The sequence below is a fragment of the Leptonotus elevatus genome, chromosome 20 (assembly GCF_054856555.1).
Source record: "Leptonotus elevatus isolate MCC_2025b chromosome 20, RoL_Lele_1.0, whole genome shotgun sequence".
Classification (NCBI taxonomy): domain Eukaryota; kingdom Metazoa; phylum Chordata; class Actinopteri; order Syngnathiformes; family Syngnathidae; genus Leptonotus; species Leptonotus elevatus.
In genome coordinates this window covers 4,398,853-4,417,021 of record NC_141258.1, presented here as the reverse complement: position 1 = coordinate 4,417,021, position 18,169 = coordinate 4,398,853, and the positions used below count along the sequence as shown (strand labels likewise).

Here is an 18,169-nt window from a genome sequence, read left to right as displayed (position 1 = left end):
TACAAGAACCCCCCCCCCAAAAAAACACAGGCAACAGAATTGCGGCGTATGGTCATGTATTCACCACCTCATATCACCGATTCCTACGCATGTCACTTACTTGCAGCATTCCTCACGTCCGCCCACGCACCTTGTGTAGCTCCCCCCACCCCCCCGGGCTAAGATCACCTTTAATCTCCGCCCACGGAACAAATGACGAAAGAGAGAGCCACCGCTTGTCGCTTGTCTTGCCGGGCGGCCAACAAGCTAAGCGGACGCCCCACAGGGCGGTTAATAATAGCCAGCCATCTTTGTTTAGGTCTCAGACGCCCCAAGTCCTGTTAATTGGCCAATTTAAACTCGGAGGATGGAGACTTCCATGATGACTTCATTACAGGCAGTGCGAATTGTGAAGGCTACGCCACGTTGAACTGTAGCAGGCGCTCCACACACTGGGCGTCATTAACTGCAGAGGCAATATTTTTCAGCAGCAATTGACATTCCTCGCTGTTATACAACTCAAAGGAAAAGTAATTGAAGACAAATGATGAGGCGTAATCAACCTCGAGCAACAAGTTTTAAAAGTGTAATTAGGCACTTTCGTTGCCTTACGTACAAGCTGGACACCGTCTTTGCATGACAAGTAAAAAAAAAAATTTTTAAAAACGTTCCTGCACGTAACTCAACATCGTTGACAGTGTACTGAAAGTTTTCCAAGTTCTGAATTCCTCAGATTTGTTTTCATAACTGTGCAACTTCTGTCTTTATTATTGAAGTAATGCTCGTGCTGTCAAGGCTCAGCAAAATTCACTGCGAGAGTTCAGTATAAAAACAACCACACAAAAAAAAAAAGTAGAATTTTTGTTTGTATACGGTACCCTTGGTGGCTATGCTAATGCTATAAAAAGTTTGCTAACATTTTGGAATGCTAATAGAGCCTCAATAGTATTGGCTTGGCTGAATGGAGACCACGCTAATGCTAATTTGGACTCCGTAGCCTTGGGTTAGCTCATTCTTGGGTGTGCTAATGCTAAAGAACTCAGCAAACGTCTTGGTTAGAATGCGTTATATGGTCCTATCAAGCGATTTTGTTTCTTGTATACGTTTGTAAATGATAAAGTTACTTAGTTGAACTCGGATTTTTCCCTTTTAGAAGTCAAAATGTAGACTGCAATTAGCTAGCACTTGAAAAAAAATAGGGCTAAGTAGCCAGTAAAATATGAGCTCATGTGGCTCCATTAGTCTAATTACTGCACCCCAATTTATTTATTCAATTTATTTACTTTTACTATTTACTACTTATTTTCTCTCTCTCTTGTTATTTATTGATTTATTTATTGCGTTTGTTTTGTTTACTGTTATTAATGTGACAAATGACTGCCAATGTTATGGAATTATAAAAAAAAAAAGAAGCATGCACTTCAAATGCCTCTAAAAACAAATAAATGCAAAAAATATTGATTACTAAAATGTTTGGCAAGTGACGCCGTTTGAAACGTCACGGTAATTTGTATGCGTTCTCTTGGAGAACCCTTTGGAATTTCGGCCAGGACGAGCTTATTGGTGGATATTTTTAACTAAGACTTGTTAGCCAATCAGGGAAGGCGATACCACACAAAAACTAAATTTCTTCGGTCACAAAAAAATGAAATCAGATTTTTTTTTTTTTTATTCTTGGTCTGTTGTTGTTCTCCGACCGAAGTGTTAATTCCAACATAACTCAGCATTTTGACAGAAATCATGTCATGATGTTGTTAATCCTACCATGTGTACATTGTCTTTTCTATTCTCCCCCTTCCACATCCCGTTGAACATCGTTGAGGTCTCGCATTGTGTCACGACGGTAGCGCCACCGCGGATGCATCACACCTGAACCGACTCTCCTCCTGCACACGGGCAGCCCGGCCAGATATAAAATGATCAGTTGCTGGGATTTGCCGGGGTTAAGGACGCTTAGAGCAGGGCTTTTAATGGCGTGACGTCACATTAATTAGCGGCCACTTTGATCCCTTCAGCCTCTAAGCCGTGGCGGTGCGCCCCGGGACACCGTCAGTGATTCCCGCTCGGCGCCGCGGAGGAGGATGCACTCACCCCTGTAGGACTTTTTCTTTTCTTTTTTTTCAGTAGAAGACGTTTTTAAAAAAAAAAAAGTTGTAAGAATGGCAGATAAAGACAGCGTGGAGAAATATCTGGACAACAACCCGCAGTTCGCCAAAGAATATTTTGACAAGAAGGTGCGGGCGGAGGCCCTCACCGCCGCCTTCTCCGCGACCCTCCAGGTGAAGGATACGGCCTCCTTCAAGGATATCGATTCGGTGCAGGAGGCCGCCATCATCTTCGAGCTGGTGCAGGCCATGCAAAAGCAAGGCGTGGTGGAGGAGTCTCTGCACAAGGTGCTGCAACGGGTGGCCCTCATCCTGCAGGCCGACAGGGTCAGCTTTTACCTTTGCAGGTCCAGGAACGGAATACCCGAGCTGGCCACGTGTCTCTTCGATGTCACCCCGACGTCCAAATACGAGAGCAACCTGGTGCACCCCCAGACCGAGATCGTGTTCCCTCTGGAGATGGGCGTCATTGGTTTTACCGCTTCCTCCAAAAAGCCCCAAAATGTTCCTGACGTCTCGCAGGTGAGAGGCAGCGAATGAATGCTGTTTTGACTTGAAACGGTCAGATGTGTTTTTTTCAAATGGATCTTTGACGTAGGGCTGCTCGATTGTGGGGGGGAAGAAAATTATTAGCACGATTATTTTGGCAATAATTGAAATCACGATTATTCAAATGATTATTAATTTTTTGGGTACAAAACAAGAACATTTGTCATCATTTAAAAATATTAAGACCAATTAAAAAATACAAACACCATGATTAAGTAAGTTCATTTATTTTTGGGTACAAAACAAGAAAATGTTAACTCATTTAAAAATATTAAGACCAATTAAAAAATACAAACACCATGATCAAGTAAGTTCATTTAATTTTGGGTACAAAACAAGAAAATGTTTACTCATTTAAAAATATTAAGACCAATTAAAAAAATAAAAAATAGAAACGCTATAATTATATAAGTTCCTTGTGGACCAAACAGAATTTCAATTATTACAAAATGAGCATAATCGTAAAAATAATAATAATAATAATGTTGTTTTTTATGATTATGCTCATTTTATAATTATGGAGTGTAATAATTGAAATTGTATCGGTAATTGAATTTCGATTAATTGCACAGCTCTACTTTGACATCTATAACCGTCAATGGCATTGAATGAGACAATTATTACCTCAGCCAAGGTTGAGCAAAGAATCCTGATGTACGCAGACATTATCATTAGAATATCCATTTTGTTGTTCTCTGCCTAATTATCAATGTTGTGATTATTTATCGTGTCATCTGATGACACTGTGTGCGTTATTACAATCGGATCAAATATCGCATCTCCCGTACGTGCTTAATGTTATGTCGGCTGGCCGTCGACGCGTGTCTCGCTAATGCTCTTAAACGGGCTATAAAAAGGAAGCTCGGGTCCACAGGTGCACTCAAACCGTTGAATTCATTTAGACCCGAAATATGGAAGGCGATGCCTCAATTTGTCAAAAATAAAATACGAAGTATTAAATGCCTTTTTCCTGCCGCCTGCTTCATATTTTGTCATTACTCAAAGGACATCACAAAATCAGAGGAGCGTTGATTTCTGGTGGAAAAGTAATTAAAAGCTGCGATTAATTCCGGGCTCATCATTCAGTGTTGTCTGTCATCAAGGTTGATTACTGACAAGGTAACTAATCGCCGTTTATTTATGAAAGCAAGCGCGATGAGATTAATTTTAGCAGAAGAAATATAGAAACCGCAGTGATCAACGTGGACTTGGCAGCGCGGGATATTGTGTAACGTCCTTAATTAAACCACATGGGATTAAATGGATGTCAAAAGTTGTGCTCTTCTCCCAGAATAAAAAGTTCTGCGACTTTGTGGACAAGCAGACGGGCTACAAGACCAAATGTATGCTCACGTACCCCCTCTTGGCTGACAAAGAGTGCCTGGGAGTGGTCACGGCGCTCAACAAGATCGGAGCGGCTCACTTCACACCCGAGGATGAAGCGGTACGGACAAATAATGCTACGGCTGCAATTATCACCCTTTTTTTTGGGGGTGGGGGTCACTCTTATCTGTCCGACGTGCTCCTCAGCTCTTCCACAAGTACATGACCTTCGCCCACGTCATCGCCCTGCAGAATCACATGACCTACATGTTCAACGTGGAGTCCAGGAGGAGTCAGGTAAACATTACAAAATGGAGTCCTGGTCGAGCGGGTACCTTGAGGTTGACTTTCAAAACATGGATTTATTTGTTTTAATTTATATTAAAAAAATATATATATATTTTCATATTAACTCATTCACTGCCATTGACGGCTATAGACGTCAAAAATTAATTTGAACTATTTCTATTAGTTTAAAAAATTTCCCATTTTTGTTAACAAGAATATAAAAACCTAGAAAAAAAATGATTGTACATTTTGAACAGATATAAAATTTGTAATTAATCATTACAATAAATAAATAAAAAAGATTATTAAAAATTAGGGGTGTTAGGCAATTTTTTAATTTTTTTTTTAATTAATTGCATGACTTCACTAGTTAACGCACAAATAATCACACATTTTATATCTGTTCTAAATGTACAATAATTTTTCCCCCCCAGGTTTCATACTCTTGTTAACAAAAGGGAAAATATGTTAAAGTAATATAAATAGTTCAAATGAATTTTTGACGTCTATAGCCGTCAATGGCAGTGAATGAGTTAAAAAGTAAATACCATAGTTCTCTATAGTTTTCTACAGTAAAGTTTTTTTGTTTTGTTTTTAAAGTAAGATTTTCCCCAAATGTAAAAATACCTGAAATCTTAAACTTTCCCATCTCTTTCTTTTTATGTCGACCAAAAAAACAAATGGTTCAGAAGGTTCCCAGGGTCATTAGCATCTCTTATAGCGTTAACTGAAAATTTAAATAAATAGCTCCCTGAGATTAAAATGCTTTTAGGCTGTCGGCCGTCAGATTTGAAAAAAGGCCGATACCGATATTCATCAAAATTCCCAATATCGGCCAGGCCGATTATCGGTCTATCTTGAGAACTGACCCACTCCCCCAAAAATCGCTTTTGACTCCATCCCGCCGTGTCTAGGTTCTCCTCTGGTCTGCCAGTAAAGTTTTTGAAGAGTTGACCGACATCGAGAGACAGTTCCACAAAGCTCTGTACACCGTGAGGGTCTACCTGAACTGCGAACGATACTCAGTGGGCCTCCTGGACATGACCAAAGAGAAAGAATTTTACGACGAATGGCCGGTGAAACTGGGAGACGTTGAGCCTTATAAGGGCCCCAAAACGCCAGACGGAAGGGTACCAAAATCTCCTCAAACATGCATATCGCTACTTTTTTTTGCCCGCGCGCTTTCATATTTCCTTTTTCCAAACGCAGGAGATCATCTTTTACAAGATCATCGACTACCTCCTGGAGGGCAAGGAGGAAATTAAAGTCATACCGTGAGTAGAATCAAGCCGGGTTCACATAATTGCGCGCGACACCTGCACAATACAATCTATCAATTTAGCGCCGACCTCCTCCAAGGCCAAACAGTCCCAAGGTGGATTAGCAAACCTTAGAGCTGAGTTTCAACACAAATTAATTAGCCGACTGTAACAAAATGTTCCGAGCTGAAAAGTGGACCAAAATTAAAGATTGAAAGTGATTTATTCAAAATCATCTTGAGAGGTCAACAATTTTAACTGAGGTCGATTTGTTCTTATTCATAATGATTGGGTGAAACACTGTGAAATGTTTTCATGCTGTATATTTTGTCTGTACTTTTATAACCAGTCAGTTTCTTTATATGCATGTTGGAAATAAAATATTAGAAAATGAATTTATCTGTACAAGGCCGTTTGAAATCACATTTCTGTCATGCAAGTGTAAAACAAAATGGCCTTTGTCCTATTGATTGGAACAATGTATGAATTATTATTGAAAGTTTGTGTATTTTTTTTTTTTCTTCTTTTTTTTCAGTGGTCCTCCTGCAGATCATTGGGCTTTGGTTAGCGGACTGCCCACCTACGTGGCGGAGAACGGCTTTGTAAGTCCCACACACACACACACGTCAATTACTATTATCATGTCATTAATATGCGGCATATATAGATGAACAAATATACATGATTAGTGGTGAATACAGGAAATAATAATAATGTGTTATTTTTAGGGGGGTCAAAATTAGTGCGTTCATTTTGAGTTAATTGAAAGGTTTTTTTTTTATTCGGTTTTTTTTTCGCGCGATTAATGAAAAGCCTGTACAAGGGGAATTCCAGTCACAACATAGCAGACACGTCCACGTAAAAAAATTGCTGTAATAATAATGCATATATATGTGTTGAGACTCAAGTTGTATTTTACAATTTTAAAAATGTGCAGAATTTCACAAGTTACTTCATGTTAAAGATGAGATGACTCTTAACTCATTCACTGCCATTGACGGCTATCGACGTCAAAAATTCATTTGATCGATTTCTTAGTTTCACTTTTTTTTTCCCACTTGCGTTAACAAGAGCATTAAAACCTAGGAAAAAACTGTATTGTACATTTAGAACAGATATAAAATTTGGGATGAATCTTGAGTTAACTAGTGAAGTCATGTGATTAATTACAATTAAAAAATGTAATCGCCTGATGCCCCTAATTAAGAAAAACGAAAAGATTGTTAAAAATGAAGGTCGTCAGATGATATTTTTTTTTTATTGTAATTAATCGCATGACTTCAATAGTTAACTCACGATTAATCACAAATTTTATATCTGTTCTAAATGTAGTTTTTCATACTCTTGTTAACAAAAGTGGAAAAAATGTCTAACTAATAGAAATAGTTCAAATGAATTTTTGACGTCTACAGCCGTCAATGGCAGTGAATGAGTTAATATGAAAAGAAAAAAATCACCAATGCCTTACAAATGCAATTATGCCATCTAGTGGCAGAAAATAACCTCAACACAAATCAGTATCGCACTCGGGTTTTTTTTTACAGTACAGTAGAGCTTTTTAATGTTAACTCAATTTTATGAGTTATTATGAAATTACTGTATCAATGTCTAAAAGATGCAGCCATATTTCTACTAAACATTTTTCCACTTTTATGTTAAGAGTATGAAAATTTAGGGGAAAAAAAGGTACATTTTATTGTACATTTAGAACAGATGTCAAATTAAAGTCATGTGGTTAACTAAGATTTAAAAAATTTACTCTCTTTTTTTTTGCAGATTTGCAACATGATGAACGTGGCCGCAGATGACTTTTTCACTTTTCAGGTGCGTGTTTGCGTAGACACGGGCGAGTTAAGTTGCATCGACTTTGTTCCACTCTCATTTGCGTGTGTGTGCGTGCACGTTGCGGCCCGACCCCAGAAAGAGGCGGTGGACGAGACGGGTTTCGTCATCAAGAACGTGCTGTCTCTGCCCATCGTCAACAAGAAGGAGGAAATCGTGGGCATCGCTACTTTCTTCAACAGGAAAGACGCCAAGCCGTTCGACGAATGCGACGAGCAGATCACCGAGGTCAGTCCTCACATTTCCGTCTTAGGGTGCTTGTTTTTGGTTTTTGTTCAATTTATCTATTTATTGTATGGTTTTGTGAGATTAATGTATTTGTCCACATTCAAATCTGGTCCAGTCCAAGGTTGTTTTAACAAAAACTACAACTAAAATTCAAAAAACAACTTCGTTAATAAAATCAAATAAAAACAAAAGTGCTTTTTAATTGACAAAACTAACTAAAACCAACTCAAATATAAACTAAAATTAAGCATTTTCAAATAACTAAAACTAATAAAAACTAACAGACAAAAAAAACGGACAAAATAAAAAAATAATTCCAAAACTATAACTAGACATAAGTGCAATTTTTACATAAATTGCGTGGGAATGCTAAAAGCTGAATGCTAACTGGGGAAAAAAATCACTAAATAGCGCCACCTAGGCATGCAGTACCCTCCATTCATTTAGATGGAAAAGTGGAACTAATGATGAAAGTGGGCGTGAAAAGTGGGACTTCAAAAAATTCAATATCAGTCCCATTGAAAATAATTGGGGAAAAGTTGATGTTTAACGTTAAATTGTGCAAATACTGTAAGTAATGTGGAATCAGACGATAAATACCCCGGAAGGCGTGAATTTTTGAAGCAAGTTGGAACGGTGTAAATCGGAAGTATTATGTGGGGCAAAAAAATTCCCACAAAAACCCTGGTCCAGTCCCAGTGAAAGCTACAATGCTAACACGGGATCACACACACACTCTTTTGTTACCCTATTACTAAGCGTCATCGTGCCATTTAATTTATTTTTAATCTCACACAACGAGCTCATCAATTAGAAAAAGGTCTGTGCGAATTGAAAATGTGCATGCCCCATATTAGCTTCCCCTTTTATCAGTGGAAGCTAAAGTATCTAAACAGATTTGCCACTCGTTTTCGGTCATGAGTTTAATTAATGAGCCAATTAGATCAGTCGGTGATACATCTGACGATCCCTTGTCTCCTCACATCCTCTTCCTTCATCTTTGTCTTTCCTCTGCACTTTTTTTGTTTTTATTCCTTTTCGACATCCTGCGCTCTGCGCTTCCGCAGGCGCTGACCCAATTCCTGGGCTGGTCGGTGCTCAACTGCGACACCTACGACAAACTCAACCACATGGAGCACAGGAAAGACATCGCCCAGGAGATGCTCATGTACCAGACCAGGTGCACCACCGATGAGCTGCAGTCCATCCTGGTCAGACCTTCCGCTCCGTATCGCACCGTGAAACCGCGGGCCGGGACTTGAAGCTATATTTCTCCTTTTTTTTTTCTTCTTTCTGCTTGATACACAGAACACCAAAGAAAAGTTCAGTAGTGAGCCAGAGGACTGCGACCAGAAGGAGATGTACAAACTATTGGTAAGACTGTCAGAGGTGGCCATTCACTCATTCATTGCCATTGACGACTATAGACGTCAAAAATTATTTTGAGCTATTTCTATTAGTTTCACATTTTTTCCCGCTTTTGTTAACAAGAGTATTAAAAAAACTAGAATTTTTTTAATTGTACATTTAGGACAGATATAAAATTTGTGATTAATCGCGAGTTAACTATTGAAGTCATGCGATTAATTAAAATTTTAAAAAATGATCGTCTGAAGCCCCTAATTTTTAATAATCTTTTCTTTTTTTAATTAGGCGCATCAGGCGATTAATTAAAAAAAAAAAGTTTATTAATCACATGACTTATATAGTTAACTCACGATTAATCACAAATTTTATATCTGTTCTAAATGTACAATAAAAAAATTCTAGTTTTTTTATACTCTTGTTAACAAAAGTGGAAAAAATGTCTAACTAATAGAAATAGTTCAAATTAATTTTTGACGTCTACAGCCGTCAATGGCAGTGAACGTGTTAAGACTGCAATAAGTTTGAGCATTTTGTCCATGGATATTTGAATGGCTGAACAAAAAGTTGCAATGAGAAAAAAACCACGTCATTTTGGCTGCCCAGAGAGCGACATGCCCGACGGCCGACAACATCAACGGCGAGAACTTGTACTCGTTCGCCTTCAGCGACTTCCCCGCCTCCGAGTTCGACCTCATCAAGGCCGGCATCCGCATGTTCTTTGAGCTCGGGGTGGTGGAGAAGTTCAAAGTTCCCGCAGAGGTGAGCGCAAGACGCCGCTCGAGATGTCGTTTTGCCCTTCGCTCCTTCTTTCTCCTCGGGATAAATTATGCGAGGCAAAGCCGAGATGGAACTCATTCGTCTTCCTTTGTGAGGCGAGGGAAGGAGGCGTGAAGTTGACGTGAAGCCAGCCTTTTGTGTCCCCCCTCAGACGCTGACCCGCTGGATGTATACGGTGCGCAAGGGCTACCGCTCCATCACCTACCACAATTGGCGGCACGGCTTCAACGTGGGCCACACCATGTTCTGCCTGCTACAGGTAGGACGCACTGGGAATACATAGATGAATATTATTTTATTTTAATTTTTTTTGAGAAGGAAAAAAATGAGTAGTCAAAATTAAATGATTGACTTTACAAAGCCAAATTCAAATAGCATTTTTATAATAATATATAACATAATTAGTTTTTGATAGCACTTATTTGTTTTTGTTTTTACTTGAAAGTCACTTTTAATCTGAGAATTAAAAAATGTTTTACGTTTAAGTCAGAATTCTGACTTAAATCTTGAGGTTTTTTTTAATTGTTTTTTGCTTCAAAGTTAGAATTCTGACTTTAATCTGAGATTTTTTTTTTTATTAATTGTTTTTTTTTTGCTTCTAAGTCAGAATTCTGAAAACTGAGATGTATTTATTTTTTAAATATATATATATATATATATATTACTTTAAAGTCAGAATTTTGAGAATGAAGTGAGAATCCTGCCAACCTTTTTTTTCTCTTCACTGGCCCTAATCCTCTTTTTTTATTTCTTTCTAATTTTCTAGGGCTGGGTTTAAAAAAATGGAATAATCGATATGGAATACATTTTGCATTTCGAGCCCAATATCAATTCATAAAACCATGAATCGATTATTTAAATATCTATTTTTTCTCCACAAGTTCTTAAAAACAGAATTTCAAAGGACAATTTTTTTTGTATCTTACTGTTTTCTTGAAAGTATTTTCTTAAGTTTATTATTTAGTTTATTATTATATATATAGTTTATAATTATTGAATTAGAATTATAAAAACGTTTTCATCTCATCGTTGCTGATGTCAAAGTGATTATAACACTTTTATAAATGAACTAAATCATTTGACCAGTTACTGCCTCCGCAAAATTTACTTTATTGTTAAAATGTAATATTTGTGGAGATTATCATGTCCTTGACATTTAAGAAGCATTGATGTTCCATAATTAATCAATATGGGATTGAACTGAAGTGAATCAAATCTTGTGAATCAAAATCGAATCGATTGGGGAAATTGGAATCGATACCCAACCGAATATATTTTCAGACACTCCTTTATCCAACCACAAGGGGGGAAAAAATATACAGTATAAATACATACATGGGATTGAATGTTTGGATTGTTAAATGACGTGAAAATACGTCCCTGGCATTGAGTGAGGGTCGTAGCATGAGTAGTAAGAATAGCATTTGTTCTTGCTTTGCAGACAGGAAGGCTGAGGAAGTACTACTCGGACCTGGATGCCTTCGCCATGGTGGCCGCCGCTTTCTGCCACGATATCGACCACAGAGGCACAAACAACCTCTACCAGACCAAGCGAGTGCAAACATGTCACCGATCGTGAGATGGTTTGTGAGCCACTCTTATGCGATTGCTTTTTTCTTCCTCCCTCCCGGGCAGGAGCTCGTCTCCTCTGGCCAAACTCCACGGCTCGTCCATCATGGAGAGGCACCACTTGGAGTACAGCAAAACTCTCATGGGCGAGGAGGTGCGAGGCGTTTGCTGACAGCACGCCGTCGTTCATTATTCGTCCCATTCATCATCTGACGGGTTTTGTTTTGTCCCTGGCAGACTTTGAACATCTTCTGCAACCTTCAGAAGCGCCAGTTCGAGACCGTGCAGCACCTGTTTGACGTCTGCATCATCGCTACCGATCTGGCGCTTTATTTCAAGTGCGTTGGGAAAAGTGGTCGCTTGTTGCTAGGCGGAATTCGTGGGGCATCATCTTTGGAATTTTGTTTTTTGGTTTATCGGCGCATGAGTGAGCCAATAGTTCATCTTTAATTTTAATTGTATTATTATTTATTTTTAAATTATTTCTGAATTTACATGTTATACTATGCTAAATATATTTACTGGCAGTGACACATGGACTAAAAATAGATCCGAAATATTAAATGTATTTTATTTTTTCTCCACAATTACAGTATTATTCAACTTCTTTTTTTTTTGTTTTCTTGGATTTACCAAATTCACAGAAATAATTATTGAAAAGTAGAAGCTTTTTTTTTTTATATTAAATGCAACGTATGGAGGGCTATATATAAAGTGTGATTATCCCCCCAAAATAATTTTTTTTAAATGTAAGAATGATGTCAGATTTAAAAAAACAAATGTAACTGAAAACAAATTTGTGCTTTTTTTTTTTTAATCACGTTTCTGCAGTCACTTGTTGCTAGGCAGAATTGTTGGGTACTAATTTGTACTCTATTAGGCAAAAAAAAAAAAAAAAACTTTACTGATACAAACAAATGTTTTACTCTTGTAATGACCATTTTTCATCTGTGTGCGTCCCGCAGAAAGAGAACCATGTTCCAAAACATTGTGAACGCCACCGAGCCAATGGCTGATGAAAAGGAGGCCATTGCCTTCATATCTAACAACTCCACTAGAAAGGAGATTGTCATGTATGGAACAAGCACGCTTCTATTTTATTTTATTTTAATTTTATTTTTTTTAAACCATCTTCATTCTCTCCCTTTTGGCCTCTCTAGGGCCATGATGATGACCGGCTGCGACCTGTCAGCCATCACCAAACCCTGGGAAGTGCAGAGCAAGGTGGGTGGCCTTCGCAGCCTTCCGACGTGTGTCGGTTTATACAATGAATAAGTTGTTAGCTCCGAGCTGGCGGCAAGACGACGATGTGCCTTGGAACAGGTGAGATAGAATTGGATTTTTTTTTTAATTGTTTTTTGCCCTACAAGAAAAACTCATTGTTTTTCCTAGATGATGTAATTTAATGGGAATTTTTTTTTTATATTTAAGGAAGGAAAACAGCCATATTAATATTATACATGAAAAAATTTGCAAGTTATATTTGATAAATAAAGAATAAGATCAAATTGGAAGTTTACAATGCTAAAAAGCTAACGCTAAGCTGATGTCATGTTTTGCGTAATGATTCTTGTTGCTGTTATTACTTAAATTAGAATCCAAATCCATTAAATCATCCATCATTACCTCAACGACTACCAACTCAATTACATTTTTGACTTAAATAGTCCACCAGCACAGTTTTAAATTGAACAGTTGTGTGAAATTACTTTTCAGAAAAAGTCTTTGGAGACAAAAGCCAAACCAGAAGAGTGGGCAAAGAATTGACCCCTGTGGAACTCCTATTAAGTTTTTTAAAGTAATTATTTATTCAGAACAAACAGTGAATACCATTAAAAATAATAATACATTTGGTATGTGCGTCATTGTTTTACGTGTTTTAAAAAAAGGTAGTAGCTGCATTATATGGTCAAAAGTATTGGGACATTACAACTGCAGTAGGAAAAAAAAAAGATTTGTTCATCTTGGTCATTTCTTGGTTATGTCACATGTTTGTGCGTTTTCTTGTTGCTAGGCAGAATTTGTGGAACTGTAGTCTTTCATGGACTGCTGCCCCATAAGGCAGAAAAGGACAGGGGGAGATGGCAGGAAATTACATAGTGTCTTAAAAAAATATATAAAATTATTTTTTTTCCGATTACCAAACAAATGAAAATGTGAAACGTTCATCTTGATTTTTTAGCATGTCACGCTTTTGCAGTCACTTGTTGCTAGGCAGAATTTCTGGGCCCACAATTTTTTTATTTTATTTTTGGGCTGCCCCATGAGGCATAAAGCGGCTTGTCAGGATGATTTTTTTCCCCCAACAATAAAAAAACAACAACGTTTTTTTTTCTCTTTAGTGCTGACTTGTTAACGAGTTAACAATTTTGTGCCCTAGACTGGAAATAAGTAACAAAATCCAAAACAACTTTTCACATCATTAATTATATATTATCAAGACATTTGTGTGTCTTGCGTGTTCTTCCAGGTGGCACTGATGGTCGCCGCAGAATTCTGGGAACAGGGAGATTTGGAGAGGTCGGTTTTGGACCAGCAACCAATTGTACGTGTGTCGAATTTTTTAGTTATAGAATCATAAATTAGTTTCTTCCCTCAACTAAAAATGTCTCTTTTTTGTGTGTGTGTGTGTGTGTGTGTCTTCCAGCCCATGATGGACAGGAACTGCGCTGAGCAGCTACCCAAGATGCAGTGCGGTTTCATTGACTTCGTGTGCTCGTTTGTGTACAAGGTAATGAGTTAATTAGCGGTGTTGGTGCTGTGCTGTGATAAGAAGGCAGAAAAAGTGATTTGCACAACAAGTTGCTGGGAAGGCTCATCGCACCCACCAAATCTGCAATTTCAACATACCAACAAGCCAATAGTCAATCTTATGCGTTTGGATCTCGTTTGTTCGGGGCATAGTTTTCAATTTGGGGCCACAAAGTAGCAGTTGATTAAAAAAACATCATACTCGAACCTGTGGCCCTGTGCAGGAATTTTCCTTGGCCGTTTATCAATCACAAAAGTATTTGCACAAGACCGCACACGCGAGCTGGAGGGGGGGGGGGGGGGTCACCGAGGTCCGCCCCACTTAAAAAACTCAAAGCGATTTCTGCGTCCGTGTTGTCAGGAGTTCGCCCGCTTCCACAAAGAGATCACGCCCATGTTTGACGGCCTCAACAACAACCGCGCCCACTGGAACGAGCAGGCCGAAGTCTACAACGCCAAGATGAAGGCCATCGAGGACGAGAAGAAGAAACTTGAGGATGAGGAGGCCAGGAAAGGTAGGGGGGGGGGGGGGGTGGGCACTTGGCGCACCACAACCAACCCTCCTTGCAAAAAAAGTTACCAAAAAAGTGAAATAGTTTTTAAAAAGCACTTGTTCCATTTGTGTGCACCATAACCGCTAAATGTAACTTCACCTTGTTTACTTTTAAACCTCGGTTCCACTAATTGGCCCTAGCAGAGGTGGCAAATCCAGGTCCAGAAAGTAAAAACCCTGCCACATTTTGGCTTCAGCCCCAGGTGCTAGCTAGCTAGCTCCCATGGTGCTTGTTTACCTGCTAGGGAGCTAGCTAGCTAGCATCAGGGGCTAAAGCCAAACTGTGGCAGGTTTTTTACTTCCAGGTGCTAGCTAGCTTCCCAGCTAGATCCCATGGTGCTTGTTTACCTGCTAGCAAACTAGCTAGCTAGCATCAGGGGCTAAAGCCAAACTGTGGCAGTTTTTTTACTTTCAGGTGCTAGCTAGCTAACTCCCCAGCTAGCTCCCATGGTGCTTGTTTACCTGCTTGGGAGCTAGCTAGCTAGCATCAGGTGCTAAAGCCAAACTGCGGCAGGGTTTTTATTTTCTGGACCTGGATTTGCCACCTCTGGACCCAAGTTGCAGACTTATAGCCATACAGGGCTTATATTCACTTAGCATTAGCTAATTGGACAATGTTGTGGAAAAAATTGTATTCTTTAAAAACTTGTATTAATTTTCTTTTTTTTTCGTTTGCTAGCTGGCGGCGGTGACGGGAAGTCAAAAACGTGCACGATCTCCTAAATTCCTCATCGCCACACTCGGATACGGACTACAGCTGGACTGGTTCAACCTTCTAATTGGATCTATAGTTCTTCCTGGTTACCTGGTCTGGTCTAGTTCCACCTGGACTAGCGTCTTGAGGAGGCATGAAATCCGAAAACGATGATGAACAATGGGAAAACTTTAAGGACAAGGACGATGGAATAATTTTTCTCAGGAAAAACCTCTTTCGCTTCTTCGGACAGCATCCTTGGACGTTACCCTGTTTATGGAGCACGGCGACGCCATTTTAAAAGATATATCAACTAAAAGTAGTTCAATAGACAAATCTGCACTGAGAAGTTGTGAAAGGTCGTACATCAGATTTACTGGGTTCTTCGCGCGCAGTATTCGGATTGCAACCCCCCTTTTAACATACAGCAGTACAAAAACAAATCGACAAAAAAAAAATAACACTAATTTAACATTCATTAAAGTTTGTAAGATTGACCATTATTTAAAAATATATATTTTTAATATATTTATTAGATATCTACCAGCATCAAAATATTGTGATCAAGTCCCATCTCCAGTAGATAAAAAAACAATATATTAATAATAATATATATATAATTGTTTTTACTTGTTCTGGCTTTGCGAGGACAATAAAAAAAAAACACCCAGAACTTGTCACCCTCTATCTGTGATGATGTGATATGATTTAGGTGGCAAAACCATAAAAAAAAAATTGCTGCTTGCATGATTTGACTTACACGATTTCCCGCGCAAACATAGTGGATGACATGGCACAAAAAATGATAAATAACCCAGGCATGAAATGGATTTGAGAGATGTAAAAAGCACCATTTTTTTGCATCTTCTATTTAAGAAAAAAAAAAGAAGATAGCGGGAACCCCATAGGGGGTCTCATTGCATGACTAGCGAAGCCTTATCAATATGTCTTGTTGATAATGTGACACGCGCGCATAGTGTTATTGATCAGGTCGAAGTCCGGTTTCGGTGGCGCAACCTCTGCCTGGATGCGAGAACTGGGTCGCTTTGCACTTTCCCCAAATCTTCCTCCCCTTCCTCTTCTTACACAAAGTTATCACCTCTAATCAATGAGTTGTCAATCAAACCTCCTTAATCCAATCAGGGGAGCTTTACAACTACCTGGAAACGCTTCCCGTTGCCTCTTGAGGAGCCAGAGAGGCATGCGCCCAAAATGACATAACTCCTGATCACCCCCACCCCCAGACATTAGAACCTTTTCGCATATGAAATGACCTCTTACTGTATGTATGTATGTGTGTACTTGTCATGAGATGTAACGACAAATAAAACGGCTGCATGGAGTTGTAGGTGTCACCTGGTCGCATCAAGGTTAAACAAAGAATGAAACAAACCTCAACCCCCGCCCCCACCCGTCGGGGCTTAGCAGAAACAAGCGCTCCTTCTTAGGTCGCATATCGTGCAAGGGATCTTTAGAGGCTCCAAAGCTGGATGAGCCTGGCAGGAAAGAGGATCAGCGGATTGCTTCTGATCTCCCCGCCCGAATCGACACTGTCTGGCCGTGTTCGACATCCTGTAAAGAAATACTGTCATTCTGAAATATTGTAAGGGGGTGGGCTTAAGTACAGGAAATGCGTCCATTTTAAAAATAGTAAAATAATGCATGAATTTTTTTTTTTTTACTACAAAAGTAGTGGGAGTCGGAATCTTGAAACGTTTTTCCAGCCATTTAGTTTTTTTTGGGGGGGTGGGGGGGCATATATTTACACGAAATGTTTTTGTTTGTTCAATGAACAAACCGTTTTCGTGTGAATATATGCATTTCATTCATGTACTACATGAACATATTTTTTGTTTGATTGATCAATAAACAAACTCAAAAAAATTAAGTTGTTCAAGTCATAATATTTTAAAAATAATGAGGGGGAAAAAAATGTCAAATTGCACGTTTAGAATTACCTAAGGAGCTAATATGCTAATTATAGTTAGCTCATTCACTGCCAGCCATTTTGACAACAGCGCCAGTCGATTACGTCACGCATCCCACAAAGCACTGCGCCAAACGTAAAAAACGTCAGTTTGGCGCGATGGGAAACACGAAGCTAGTTTGAGTAAATATGAACGCCGCCGGTTCACAATGTCAGGCAGCCATTGTGCACCAGGTTGCCGCAACAAAAGGAGGCAAAAGAAGGGATGAACATTCTACAGGCTAACATAAAAGGAACCAAGGTGTAGCTAATGGACAGCAGCCATAAAAGAGGGAGAAGTTGGGACTGGGACGCTTGATTATGGCGTCTGAAACAATTACTTCATATCAGGTGAGTCAATTACTCAATCAGTCATGTTGATTTAGCTTGATTGTATTAGTTATCATAGTCGTTATTTTGCCGTGACTGACAACTCGTTATTATTCCGTGAATCGCGCGGGAATGACAAGTACAAACTTTGTGCCAATAAACGTGTCAGGTCCTGACTACGGCGATTGACCAATCAGAACCGTTCATGACAAGATAACACTAATAGGAGAGTTGCCTGTCATTGCAAAATATTCACTGGCTGCAGATCTGGAACATTCTCCCTATCTGCCAGCATGATAGAGGAAAAAGCACTCCTGCCGCTTCATTGTGATCTATGATATACGACCTGTCTGCTTTGTGCATGTATCCATCCCCGTTGACAAAATGTAATTGACAAGTAAACTTGTGGCACAGAATGAGTTAATATTAATAAAATTAGCACAAATCCATTAAGATTCATCCATCATTTCCTCAAGTACCAACTTAATTACATTTTAGACTTTGATAATCCACTAGCATAGTTCCAAATTTAACATACTGGATGAAAAACTGCAACAAGAAAAGTGGGCAAAGAATTGACCCCTGTGG

General features: G+C 39.0%; 1 protein-coding gene across 1 annotated transcript; it reads left to right on the top strand.

The window, feature by feature from the left end:
* Nucleotides 1-1,888: 1,888 nt before the first annotated feature.
* pde6c (phosphodiesterase 6C, cGMP-specific, cone, alpha prime) lies at nucleotides 1,889-16,627 on the top strand. The gene is made up of 21 exons (XM_086064915.1): nucleotides 1,889-2,606; nucleotides 3,925-4,077; nucleotides 4,164-4,253; nucleotides 5,159-5,374; nucleotides 5,454-5,518; nucleotides 6,039-6,105; nucleotides 7,280-7,327; nucleotides 7,424-7,573; nucleotides 8,641-8,784; nucleotides 8,882-8,947; nucleotides 9,545-9,700; nucleotides 9,870-9,977; nucleotides 11,160-11,269; nucleotides 11,354-11,441; nucleotides 11,525-11,625; nucleotides 12,253-12,360; nucleotides 12,448-12,511; nucleotides 13,758-13,832; nucleotides 13,935-14,018; nucleotides 14,400-14,553; nucleotides 15,271-16,627. The coding sequence occupies exons 1-21, from the start codon at nucleotides 2,139-2,141 to the stop codon at nucleotides 15,312-15,314; spliced, it is 2,559 nt and encodes an 852-aa protein (XP_085921041.1). The 5' UTR covers nucleotides 1,889-2,138; the 3' UTR covers nucleotides 15,315-16,627.
* The last annotated feature ends 1,542 nt before the right edge of the window (nucleotides 16,628-18,169 follow it).

Excerpts from the sequence above, each read along its gene's own strand:
- pde6c (XM_086064915.1), top strand. The coding sequence starts at position 2,139 with ATGGCAGATAAAGACAGCGTGGAGAAATATCTGGACAACAACCCGCAG. Across the intron at positions 7,574-8,640 it reads GCGACGAGCAGATCACCGAG|GCGCTGACCCAATTCCTGGG; the intron begins GTCAGTCCTCAC and ends GCGCTTCCGCAG. Across the intron at positions 12,361-12,447 it reads ACTAGAAAGGAGATTGTCAT|GGCCATGATGATGACCGGCT; the intron begins GTATGGAACAAG and ends TGGCCTCTCTAG.